Source organism: Heloderma suspectum, chromosome 7 (assembly GCF_057233095.1).
Source record: "Heloderma suspectum isolate Gila_16-S chromosome 7, 16-S_ref, whole genome shotgun sequence".
NCBI lineage: Eukaryota > Metazoa > Chordata > Lepidosauria > Squamata > Helodermatidae > Heloderma > Heloderma suspectum.
The window spans coordinates 118,493,840-118,506,743 of NC_139464.1; the positions used below are offsets into that span (position 1 = coordinate 118,493,840).

Below are 12,904 nucleotides of genomic sequence, written 5' to 3' on the forward strand. Positions count from 1 at the left end.
TCCTCTTGCAAGGAACCCCAGGTGGCTTACATTATCCTCCTCCTCTCCATTTTATCCTCACAACAACAACCCTGTGAGGTAAGCTGGGCTGAGAGTCTGTGATGGGCCCAAAGTTACCCAGTGAGCTTCCATGGCCGAGTGGGGACAAGAACCCGGATCTCCCGGCTCCCAGTCCAATACTCTCACCATCACACCACACTGGCCCTCACAACCACAAATGGTTGTCCATTTGGACACATAGTTATTACTTTAAAATGCCTCGGGGGTGGGAAAGATTCAGTTTTCGTCAGAGATGCAGCTGGGGTGGGAATGTTTAAATCCTCCCCCGTACCTATTATTAAATTAAGAAAAATGTCTGACATAGTGCCTAGCAATGTAGAATGATCCTGAGGGAACTCAAAACTGGGTAATTCTTATATTTAAAAAGCCACGCAGGCATTCTTTAAATGGCAGATCCTTATACTGTCCTGCAAACTAACTGGTTATTCTGCCTTCCAAGCTCTACTTTGCTCAGGAATCATCACAGCAGCAGCTTCCCTTGCACTTGCCACCTCCATTTTTTTAATGGTCTATAAAATATGAAATGTAAACTACCGAAGTACTGAACCGTGTTAAGCTACTCTTCTCATTCTCTGAACTACCCAGCAATAAGATGAACATATATTCAACATGCAACTACTGAAAGTTAAGGGAAAATCCTTAAGCAAGGACCTTAAGGACCTAAGTATTCCTTAGACTGTGCAACATGGAATAGTTCTATTAGTATTAATTAGAAAGATCATACGTTCTCAGAAATAACACCAATGAAGCACTGAAACCTAGCATGCAAGATTTACAACAGGAAATCCTATTCTAGGATTTACAAACATTTGATGCACAGACTATTGGGTCCCAAGAAACTTTAAGGATTGTATAGAATTCAGCCAGACTGAAACAATAAACAGAAAAGTATGATGCACATTGAGCAACCTTTTAGCCATTTCTTAAGTCACATCAACAGAAGGAAATTGCTACAACTGCATTTTGTAATAACTTTTCTCCATAAAATAATGATAATTTAAGGACTATTATCACTTTCTCTATAGAGAGAAGGGCCAAAACCAGCCCCTTTTACTCTTGCTGCAATAGGACATCAACTGCTGGAAGCAGAGAGAAGATCCAAAACAAGCTCTCCAAATTGTCTATGTAATAATTTTTATATTTTCTATCATTTTATATTGATTCACTGTGACTGTTTTGTGCTCTTTAGCTACTTTCCGAATGGAAATGACAGGGAAGCCCCATCAGGGAAGCAGCTACATTTCTTTTTCTTTAAAAACAACAACTACACATGCCTCTAACACAGGCTTTCCGAGACCAAGTCCCTCCAAATCTTGTGGATTATAGCTCCCATCAGCCCCAGACTGGGGAAGGCTGCATAGCTGTAGTTAACTCCAGGAACTAGGCATTACAAAGGAACTACCCACTACACTTGTAAATAAACCTCCTTATTCATTATATCTTTTAACTTATAGTGAAACCAAAAGCTATAATTGTTGATCACTTAATCATGAGTTTTCAGTGAGGCAAAGAAACTGACATGGAAATTATTTCTTTAAATACAACAGATTATTGCATTTCCCCCCGCTAACACCCCCCACCCCCAGTCTCGGGGAAAATTAAATGCTTTTACTATTAGCTAGCTCTCTGTTTCTCCCAGTACACTGGGAAAAAGCCAGCCAAAATTGCAAGGGAACTTTGCAGGAGAAGTGGGGTGGAGGAATCTAGGCAAGGATAGTTCAGTCTTCCACCTACTCAATTTATCAATAAACTGCATTATTCAAATCAGATTTAAAAAAATAAAATAAAATACATTCTTCTTCCATTGTGCTGATAAGTTGTTCAATTTTTAAAACTTTATTTTGTGAATTGGGGTGCCAGAAGGGGGCAACAACAAAACAGGAACAATTTTGTGTGTGTGAGGGAAAGGACTGTGGGCTGAGAATTTACTAAAAACCAAGAGCAAAGCACGTGCTCAGAAACACAGCACAAACTAAGGGGTACTTTAAATTCACACATTCCACAACGTAGTCCTGGTACTCAAAACAGACTCCTGCGAAGAGAGTTTGGTTATTGAGGGAGAAGAAACCCAGAGTTAGAAAACATAGTTTGTTCTTCCCCCAACAACCCAGAGTTCCGTCTCGGAGAACAACTCCAAGGGACAGGTTGATTAACAGACTGGAAGAGGTCGAGCGGTTGGGAGCCAGTTTGTGCACTCACTCCCAAGCTTTCCCAAACAACCCACAGTTAACAAATCATGGGTTATTTAGTCTTATCAACGGGGTCACTGGTTAGTTAACCCACAATGAGCCATGGTGCCCAAGGATACCAGGCTGAATATGCAATCCCCATACAGGGTTGTTGTGTCATGCGAACCAGGAGAGCATGGGTTATGGGAGGGTTGTTTAATCCTTGAGTAACCCATGCCCCCCCACCCCAGGCTCACATGACACGACAACCCCCAAGCAGGGGTTGCATACTCAAAGCGGCAGCTAAAAGGGCCCCACACACACACCACAGCCCCATCGCTGGTTAAATAACCACAGTGAACTGTAGTGGGAACAGCCACAGCATGTTGTGTTGTCTGGTTGTAGTTAGCTGGCAACTGAGGTGGGGGTGTCAATATTTATTTAAAACATTTATTAGCCACTCTTCACCTATGACTTTCAGAGTGAAGTGACTTTAAAAATTTTTAATACAATCCAACATCAAATTTCAGCAGGCAGCTAAAATGCCAACATAAAATTAAAACAAACACTGAACTAAAAGGCCTGGTAGATTTTGACATGGCCCTGAAAAGATAGTGTCTGGTGAAGCTCCCAGGAAAGTTTCACAAGTGAAGTGCCACAACCAATTTAACCTGCAGCCATCTGCTGCCAGAAGTTTTCGTTCCTGCCGTCAGCTTGGGATACATTTGAGTCTGGCTTGTGTTGTCCTCAGTACCATTTTCCAGACTTTGCTCCAGCCCCACACAGCTCCCGTTTCACTGTGTGGAAATACAATATATGTCTAACAAGTAAATAGTAATGGTAAACCAAAGCCACACTCAAAATGAGGAAAAAGCAAATTCTTGACCAAACACAAATGACTGAATGATGAAGAAGACATCTCAGTACTTGTATTGCAGGCACAGCCTGTAATATTCACTTTGTAGGTGCACTGCCCAGAGACCTTAGGCAACTGGGGTTTCTGTAATGAAAGAAAAAATACTGATTGTTTCTTCTGTGCTTCTCAAAATGTTATTTTCCTCTGATAGGAAATTATCTCGACATCATTAAAATACATCGTCTTCCCATTTTAAGAAATTAACACATAAATTTTCAAAAAAATGCTGCTTACCAGTAGAAGTTCCAATCTTCATTTTCTGACACCTGGACCCACCCTCTTTTTTCAAAGTTGTTTATTAGCACAGATTTCTCTATGTCAGTCACCCACTTTACTTTTCCTGCCATTATCCTAAAACAAACAAGTTTATCAGAATTACTCACTTTTCTTTCTTTTAAATAATTTTCTCTTTAAGTAATATGGGGCAAATTGATATGTGAAAGAATTATCAATAAAATACATTGCATTTAATGGGAAGACATTTTTAAAAGAGGAGCATGTACTTTGAAAATACCCTAAGCTTGGAACGTAAGTCCCTTCATTTGTGTACTCCAGAAAATTGTCATTATTTTCAACGTGGCTCATGTATATTTCTCTCCGTGTGGAAACCATTGGGATGCCTACCCAGTTGGCTAACTCATTGGGGGAGGGGGGATGTGAAACTGTAAGCTTCCAGTGAATTTACAACTGGCTTTCTACATTATAGGGAGAAATGCACTTTTACTATGGGTACATGTTCTGTTCACACTAATGGCTGTGTCATAATCCTGCGGGCATAGAAGGTACAATTAACCTGAGCAGTCTTTAAAAAAAATAGCTGATCTCTTTCTTTAAAAAGCAATTATTTATTTTGTGTTATAGCACTTATTTATTAAAACATGATTATCCAAATTCTGTCAAGACTCCTTTTTTTAAAAAGGTATTCAAAGTGTATTTTTAGACTGGAAGTTTTTAAGGGGGGGTTAATTGCTAAAATGGAAGTGGCCGAAAAAGCAGAGGTGTGTTTTTAAAAATACAATTTCTTTAATTAGAACTATAATTTTTTTTTCATTTAAGAATTAGTAGATAAATATTTGAGTGGGATCCTAAAATTTACATAGGAGAGCAAAACCAAAAAAAAAAAAATCATCCTGTGATAAAAGTCTTAAGACTTTCCAGTCAAAAGGAACAGAGACAAAATACTGCCTTGAGTGTCTTTTTAGCTTCCCTGAGTGCTTTTTTTGGCAGAAAGGCAGAACATAAATATAACAAATAAATAAATAATGCTTCAATCATATATTAAAAACCATAAAAAGCAAAGCAGAACAACAACCTTTTCACTACCTATCTAAATGTGATCAAGATGGGGCTAGCCTCACCTCCTTTTAAAAGATTTATTTTGAAAATTAATGGGTTGATAAAATAACACCCACCAGAAATGTTGTTATAAATTCATCCACCCAATATTTCACCCAATATATCATGTCCTACATACACTTTACAGGAGTAAGCTCTGGTGAATACATCCTTAATACACATAGGATTCTGCGGCATGGTTGAAATCCTATGCACACTTACTTGGGAGTAAGCCTCAGCAGTTAATTGGGAGAAAAGGAAACGTTCCTCCTGTGCAAGCACCGAGTCACTGCTGACTCCTAGAGGAACGCCGCTTTCGCTGGCATTTTCATGGCAGACTGTAGCGGGGTGATTTGCCATTGCCTTCCCCAGTCATTACTACCTTTCCCCCGGCAAGCTGGGTACTCATTTTACCGACCTCGGAAGGATGGAAGGCTGAGTCGACCTGAGCCGGCTACCTGGGACCCAGCTTCCGCTGGGATCGAACTGAGGTCGTGGGGAGAGTTTTGCAATACTGCTGCCTACCACTCTGCGCCACACGAGAACTTACTCCCAATTAAGCATGCATATGTTTAAGTTGCACGTAATTGAGTATTACCTGTAATTAAGGAAGCTTGAACTCAGAAACATTACTATTTCTAAATTAATCTAACGACTGGACAGACTAGCTACAGTACTAACATACATATTTTTATTACGGGTGTGTATGTGTGTGGGGGGGAATCCATTAAAGCAAGGAGTTCTTCCTCTGCCTCTAATAAAATTACAAGATTTAGGACTATCCAGAACAAATATGCCTGTCCATACACGCACACACTGAACTACTTTCTAAAAGCGAGTGTGTGTTTTTATTGCAAGCCTTTCAGTCGCAAAAACATTTTATATCTGTACAATACTGTTACCAGCCAATCCTGAACCCCTGAATTAGCCAATGAATTAAAGAAAAAAGTTAATGTATAACAACAAATGCTAGCAGTTTTTATTTTGAAACTGCAGTCTTACTAGAAATATCACACCTAAATAAACTTAAAGAAACAGGTGAACCAACAAAATGCATGAAGCCTTGTACAAATCGAATAAGTACCCCCTAAGGTCCATTAATTCCCTTTTAAAAATTCCTGAGCAGGCTTTATTCTGAAAATTAGTGTCATTAATTCAATAATGGGACAAAAACCAGAATGGAAGCTTGTATTTGCTTTGTCCATTCAGGCTTCATCAGCAGTTTATAAGACTGGATACAGCTAAGGCGTCTAAACCGACAGTACAAATATAAAAGTTATGTTATATTTAAATAAAATACATGTGTGTGTAACTTAAAATATACAAGATAAGAGTTCAAGCCACATATTGTACAGGTATCAAATATAACACCACAACACTCTTTTTTTGCGGAGTATAAACAGAGTGTCAAGAGATCTCTGAAGATCTCTTAAATTGGGTTTCCCAATGTGTCTGGGGAATATACTGCTGGCACTCTATGAAGTCTGAAGGTACACTTACGGCGCAATCCTGTGCATGCTTAGACAGAAAAACGTCCCACAGATCCCAGCATTCCTCAGCCTGCTATGCTGGGGAAGTAGTAGGGCTTTTGCTGGGAGCTGTATGACTTTTTCTCGGTCTAAACATGCATAGGATTGTGCCCTTGATTACCAAGCAAGTAGAATTGGAGCAAATCTTTTTTTACAGATTTGATCAGTAAAGACTGTGAGAAGAACTTGACTATTTTATGTTAGAGAAAATAAAACAAAGATGAAGAGGTTTCTTCAGCAGGTCCATTAAGCAGCCTACGTAATGGAGTAAGATGGACATTTGTAATTTCCATACTTTCTGTATTGTACTTTTAAAAGCCCTTCCTAGATGATCCACGATTTTATGCTGGAAATTGGAATGTTGAGAAACCTCAGCAGTGTGGATACTTTCAAATTAGAGATTTTATTTCTGCTGTAGTAGGATTCAGACTAATATGCAGTGTATTGAATCTGAGGAAATGACTATGAAGAATTATAAAGATCTCTTATCAAAAATATGTAAGTTCCTTTTGCAATAGGAAAGTGACATGGAACAAGTAAGACTATTTATACTAAAGTTGGAACAAAATATAGGGGGTATCATTTAGATGCAAAATTGGGAATATCTTTGGAAGGAAACAATTTCCAGAGGGGTAGACATGTTAATATGCTGCAGCAAAAACAACAAAGAGATTTGTGGCACCTTAAACAGTAACAAATTTATTCTGGCGTAAGTTTTCGTAGACATTGACCGCTTCATCAGATGCGTGAAGTCTGTGAATTGAAGCTAACACTTCATGCACCTGATAAAGTGGGAAACAGGCTTGATAAAAATCAATGATTTTGTAAAATTCAGATTTTAAAAATTTAAATTGGATTTTAAAAATTTAAATTGGATGTTTAAAAATTTAAATCAGACTTCAAAATTTTCTTAAAACAATTAGTAAAAAAAGAGCCTAGGTCAAAGATATCATCATGATTACTAATTATACAACTTCTAATAATCTTCTATGAATATGTTAACAGCAGTTTATGGAGATAACAGATAACCTGACCAGTCCTATTCTGCAATGCAGGGTGTGTTCAGAAGTGCATGCCCTCCCTCTTGCTCTCTCCCTCTCTCCCATTCTTTCAAGGCCTTGCCTCTCTCTAAGTGCAAAGATAGTTAATAGAGAATTTGGGGAGATGGAATAGATCCGAACAAGGAGGAGGAGTGTGGATACATGCAATGGATGGGGGAGGGAGTAGAACATATTCATGCTGTCCTGACTCCTGAGGAAACTTCTGCTGCATGTATCCTCCACAAACATCCATGTGCGTGTTTTGTTAATGTAGTTGTTTATTCTTCTGGTTGATTTTCTTCTTTAACCATCTCATTGGTTCAGTTTAAAACCCTGTATGGTGGTGGTGATTCTGGTATGTCATGACAAAAATAACATGATTTATTATGTTATTTAAACATAATAAATGTTTAAATGCTGGTTCATCTCCTGAATGACTTCACAAATTCATTCTGCTTCAATACTAAAATATCCAAATTATCATCCCGTTTTTATTAAAATTACTCTGAAAACAATTCAGAATAATTGCTTAGTGTGTACCTACCTTCTGATGAAACCTACATTTCTGAATATGTATTAAAGTTATATTAAACAATAATGTGCTTCTACTAAAAATGATGATTAAATAGAGTCTTCCTCACTAGTGATTTAAACTGTTACATTATTAAAATTTAGTCCTTCAGAGAGGCAATTTAAATCAAATCAACCCTGGTGGGCAGTGTCCATGAAACCTTATGCCAAAATAAATGTGTTAGTCTTTAAGGTGCCACAAGACTCTTTGCTATTTTGGGAAGGAAATAAACTTCTTTAATATGAATGTAAGGAAAAAATGTTTCCAAATGATGGTAAGTAGAATTAACCTTTAGCCCACAGTGTTGGAAATGTCAGAGATCACGTGGCTTTGTTCCTTTGCAAATAAATATTGAAACAAGATAAGGATTCTAATTTAAAGGAGTGTGGAATATGCTATAACTATAGAACCTTTACTATTTTTATTAATGCATACAAAATATATGATAAAGAAAGAACATACTGAAATTGTCAGTTACAAGGCAAACGCTGCTTGGTTATTATATGCCAAATACTCGAAGCTCCATAAAATACCAAACTAAAGGTGCAATCCTATGGGTACAGACGGCCGCCTCCAAACTCGGACACGACCGCCTATCCAATGCAGGGCAGGAGAAGAATGGAGAGGATCGTTCGCTCCGTGCTTCTCCTGCCCTGCATTTGTGGCTAGACAGCTGATTTCGGCTGTTTAACCGTGGGAAGAAGGAGTGGGGGAGGAGGCTGCTGGATGACACATCGTCCTTGCATTTCTGCCTTCCTCACCCTGGAACGCCCCCCGGAATGCCCTGTTTTGGCCGCTCTGCGCTCCTCTTCCGAGCGCGGAACGCAGCGCTTTTCCACACTGCCTGCAAGGCAGCGCAGAAGGGAGGAAGGTCGGTTCTCTGGGAACCAACCTCACAGCGCAGGCTCTGAGGTCGGTTCCCGGAAGACCACATATCCTATGGCCATCTAGCCGCTGACTAGCGGCCACAGGATTGCTCCCCTGAAGGAATAATCAGGAAATGCATGCTATAGTGTGTAAATTGATCAATTATTTAAAAAATTCAAAGAAAAGCGTAAAAACTCAGAACTTTTCATAGATAAACGGAAATCACTCATACAGTTTTGTAAATGCATTCTTTTCGTTCCACGTTTACATCTTTGTTTCAGCCTCTGTAAGAAAGGATAACGCGTTGAACTCTATGGGACTTACTTCTGAGTAGATACGCGTAGGATTGCACCGTCGGCTGTTTGTTTAAAAGAGATTCCTTAACAGCACAATCCCATCTATGCCCACTCCGAAATTAGTCCCATTGAGCTCAATCAGACTTACTCCCTCCCAGGTACATAGGATAACAGCATGAATAACGACCACCTCTTTGAACGAAGTTTCACGCCGTTCAAAGCATTTCACCATTTATTATTATTATTATCAGGTGCACCGCCAACGTGCACGGTGCTGCACGGCAGCCTTCCCCAACCTGGTGTCCTCCAGAGGCGTTAGACTGCAACTCCCATCGTCCCCAGGAGGCAAGGCCAATGTCTGCACGGATTGGTGACGACGGGAGGCCTCTGGAGGGCTCCAGGTGGGCGAGGCCGCTTTACACCATCATAAAGAAGCCGCTCCTTGCCCCGAGGAGCTTACAATTCACGTACATAGGCATATAACTAGAAGTCCTGCCTATGGGTGGCCAGATGCAAATGGGGATGGCGCGTGGGCGGGAATCGCAGCACCGTTTCCCACCCCGGCGAGCTGCCCCGGCCAGATTTCCTCTCCTGCGACCCCATACAACGCCCCCAAAGAGCCCCCGCCGGCCTTAAAAGAGCAACCCTGCGCGGGCCAGCTCAGGAGCAATTCCCACTGTAACGGCGCGGCCTACTCCCGAGGAAGCGGGCTGGCGACCGCCAGCGGGGGACGGCGCTGGCGGGCGGCGGCCCAGCCCCCGCCCGCCCCCGCCCGGCGCTGCGCGGAGGCCGAGGCTGCGGGGAGGCTTTTGGCCCGCGCGAAGAGCGCCTCCCCCGCGGCCCCTCAGGAAGGGCCCGATGCTACCGGGGAGGCGAAGGCCGCCCGCGGGGAAGGCCGCGCTCACCCGTCCCGAGCGAGGGCGCGGGCCGGGCGGCGCTCCGCGGCGGCCTCCCGCTAGCCGGCCGCCGCGCCGCCCCGTGACAGCTCCGCCGCGCCGAAGCGCCGGGGACGGGAGGGGAGGCGGCGCCAGGGCCGGACGGGCGGCCGCGCCTCCCCCGGGGCCCGCCCAGCGCGAGGAACGCGGCCGTCAGGCGAGGCCCCGGCTTCGGCGCGCGGGGAGGCCGCCCGCGGCCCGCCCGGCCTCGACCCTCCCCAGCCGCGCCCCGCCGCGGGCAGGGCTTCCCCAGCGCCCCGGGAAGGCCCGCCCGTTTGATTCTCAGACCTTACGCCGTCGGCGAGGCTCCCGTGGCAAGTGATGCCGCAGCGACGTGGCGGTACAGAAACACCAGCGCCGCCCCGTCAGAATGCGCGGCCGCGACAAGAAGCGCTTCGCCCAGCCGATCGGTCCGTTTCTTAAAGCCTAACCGACTTCCAGAAGGTCACCGGTGACCCCGCGACTGCCTCTTCCGTTGGCAGAGGTTTCAAGAAGAATGGCGCCACCGCACAGACGATCCTGCCCGTGGCAGCGCCTGCATCACCTCGGGTGGTGGCAGCATCCTGAAGCAGGCTTTTCTGCAGAGCGCAAGGCTGGTGGGCGAGACAGATGGCCTTAAGGTGGTGGCTGTTCAGCCGTCGAGTCGTGCCCGACTCTTCGGGACCCCATGGACCACAGCACGCCAGGCCTTCCTGTCCTGCGCTCTCTCCCGGAGCATGCTCAAGTCCATATCCATTGCATCGGTGATGCTATCCAGCCACCTCATCCTCTGTCGTCCCCTTCTCCTTTTGCCTTCAGTCTTTCCCAGCATCAGGGTCTTTTCCAGAGAGTTTTCTCTTCGCATTAGGTGGCCAAAATATTGGAGCTTCAGCTTCATATCTGTCCTTCCAGTGAGCACTCAGGGTGGATTTCCTTTAGGATGGACTGATTTGACCTCCTTGCAGTCCAGGGGACTCGTAAGAGTCTTCTCTAGCACCACAGCTCGAAAGCATCAATTCTTCGGCGCTCAGCCTTCCTTATAGTCCAGCTCTCACAGCCATACGTTGCTACTGGGAAAACCATAGCTTTGATTAGACGGACCTTTGTCGGCAAGGTGATGTCTCTGCTTCTGACTATGCTGTCTAGGTTTGCCATCGCTTTCCTCCCAAGGAGCAAGCGTCTTTTAACTTCATGGCTACAGTCACCGTCTGCCATGATCTTGGAGCCCAAGAAAGTAAAATCTGTCACTGCTTCCATTTCCTCCCCTTCTATATGCCAGGAAGTGATGGGGCCAGATGCCATGATCTTAGTTTTTTTAATGTTGAGTTTCAAACCAGCTTTTGCACTCTAGCACCAGCACTTTGGATCACACATTCTCCCACTGTGGGCTCTTTCACCATTTATGCAGAGGCCCGGATATGCCAGCATTTTCTGAATAAAGAGTGAAGGAAAGACAAGTGTCCCTAAACATGCTTTGAATACATGCCAGGAGGCACAGCCAACAGGCAGTCCCTGGTACAAGTCCACCGCACATCTCTGACTGGGAATAAATGTCTTTCCTTCACACTTTTTGTGTTTAGATACAGCAAACACCAACATAACAGTGGTGTTACCTGGGTAACGTAGGGCACAATCCTATGCATGTTTAGACAGAGAAAAGGCCTATAATTCCCAGCATTCCCCAACCAGCATAGGAATGCTGGGAGTTGTAGGCCTTCTCTGTGTCTAAACGTGCATAGGATTGCGCCCTTAAAGTGTAAAGGAGCTGATATATTGGGTTGCTAAACTTTCAGACCTATGTAATTCTAGCAACAACAACAAAAAATACATGAGCTCCCGTATTGTAGAATTGCAAAGGGAGACTTTTTTTTCCAGCATGGAGATTAATCTGTGTTGAAAAGTAAGGTGTGATATTACCTGAATTTAAAGATATTGAAGACATTCAGGGCTGCTAATACTTTACTTTCCCCCACAGTTGTATGTGTTAGGAAAAGCATACATAACATTATGGGTTGCTGCGTATTACATATTTCTTACTTCCATGTCAGAAATATTGTTCAATCTGCATGTAGATCATCACATGCAATTATTTCACATGTGCATGATGTAGAATATTGCAGAGTGCATATTCATTAATTATCACATGCAGCAATTTATTACATTTCTATAAGATCCAATAGCCAAAGCTCTCTGGGCAGTTCACAAAAATTAAAACCATGAAATACAACATGATAACACATAATGGGCCAGTTTGCACAATCGCTGCAGCCCACCATGGCTTATTTAAACCTTGGTGGGTTGCAGCGCATGCCGGTGGTCATTTTGAATATTCAGCTCCCAGGAGGGGATTGCCATGGTTTACTGTGTCATCCAAACCTGGGCAGCAGGGGTTGTTGGAGGGAGAGACAACCCCTGCTGCTTGGGTGTGGACGACATTGGGTGTGGACATACCATGGCAACTTCCTGCTGGGGGCTGAATATTCAACATGGCCACCAGTATACATCACAACCCAATGTGGCTTAAATACAACCCATTGTGGGCTGTGGTGATTGTAGAAACCCAGTCAGTATAAAACCTTTTAAAGTTTAAAACAGAATAAAATCAAAGTAAAAGCCAGCAGCGGTGTGAAGAGCTAAAAACACAATTACACATTCAATGTACATATCACTGATGTTATTTCTATACAGAAGTGCTTTTTGTGTAAGAAAGTATTAACACAGGAAGCAGCCTCAAATTAACCATACAGGTAATGTTCAGCACAATCATTTTGTTAGCTGTTGCCTAAAACAAAATGCAGAATGCTCCATTATTAAAATCTGTAATAAAGTGTTTTAAAAACCTGGCTGAGAAGGGGATCAACTGCAGCCTTCTTATTTCTCTTCCCTTGTCAATGTATTCATGCTGATGTTATGCAATGTCCACCTTATCTTCTATTACCTGCTGCCAAAGAGAGCGGGATGGGACAGTGTTAAGAGCAAGGGCATATCATACTTCCAGATGTTGTAGGCAGCAGATGCAAATTCTAGGACATGCCTTCTCAAATGTATTCACTAGGGACTACTGAAGCAGCAACTTTTTCCTTTGTACTTCACAGGCCAACAGAGTTCATTGACTTGTGTGCTACTAGTAACGGTGTGACAAAGGAGGTCTTCTGCACCTAATGCTGCTTTTGAACATGTACCCCAGGAGAAAACGTGGAGGCAGTGA

At 43.2% G+C, this 12,904-nt stretch overlaps 1 protein-coding gene across 9 annotated transcripts in view; it reads right to left on the reverse strand.

The window, feature by feature from the left end:
• The window catches only part of TTLL1 (TTL family tubulin polyglutamylase complex subunit L1), a 123,849-nt gene that overhangs the window by 93,052 nt on the left and 17,893 nt on the right, over nt 1–12,904 (reverse strand). For 2 of the 9 annotated variants that reach the window (XM_084811227.1, XM_084811218.1), the window contains exons 1-2: nt 9,254–9,779; nt 3,379–3,495 (exon numbers count right to left, since the gene is read on the reverse strand). In XM_084811227.1, coding sequence (XP_084667353.1) covers nt 3,379–3,495; nt 9,254–9,261 — 125 coding nt within the window. In that variant the 5' untranslated portion in view covers nt 9,262–9,779. Of the gene's footprint in view, nt 1–3,378; nt 3,496–8,718; nt 8,771–8,810; nt 9,780–10,005; nt 10,427–12,904 lie in introns of those variants that run through there. The other 7 variants (XM_084811223.1, XM_084811224.1, XM_084811220.1 and 4 more) reach the window with 7 other exon arrangements.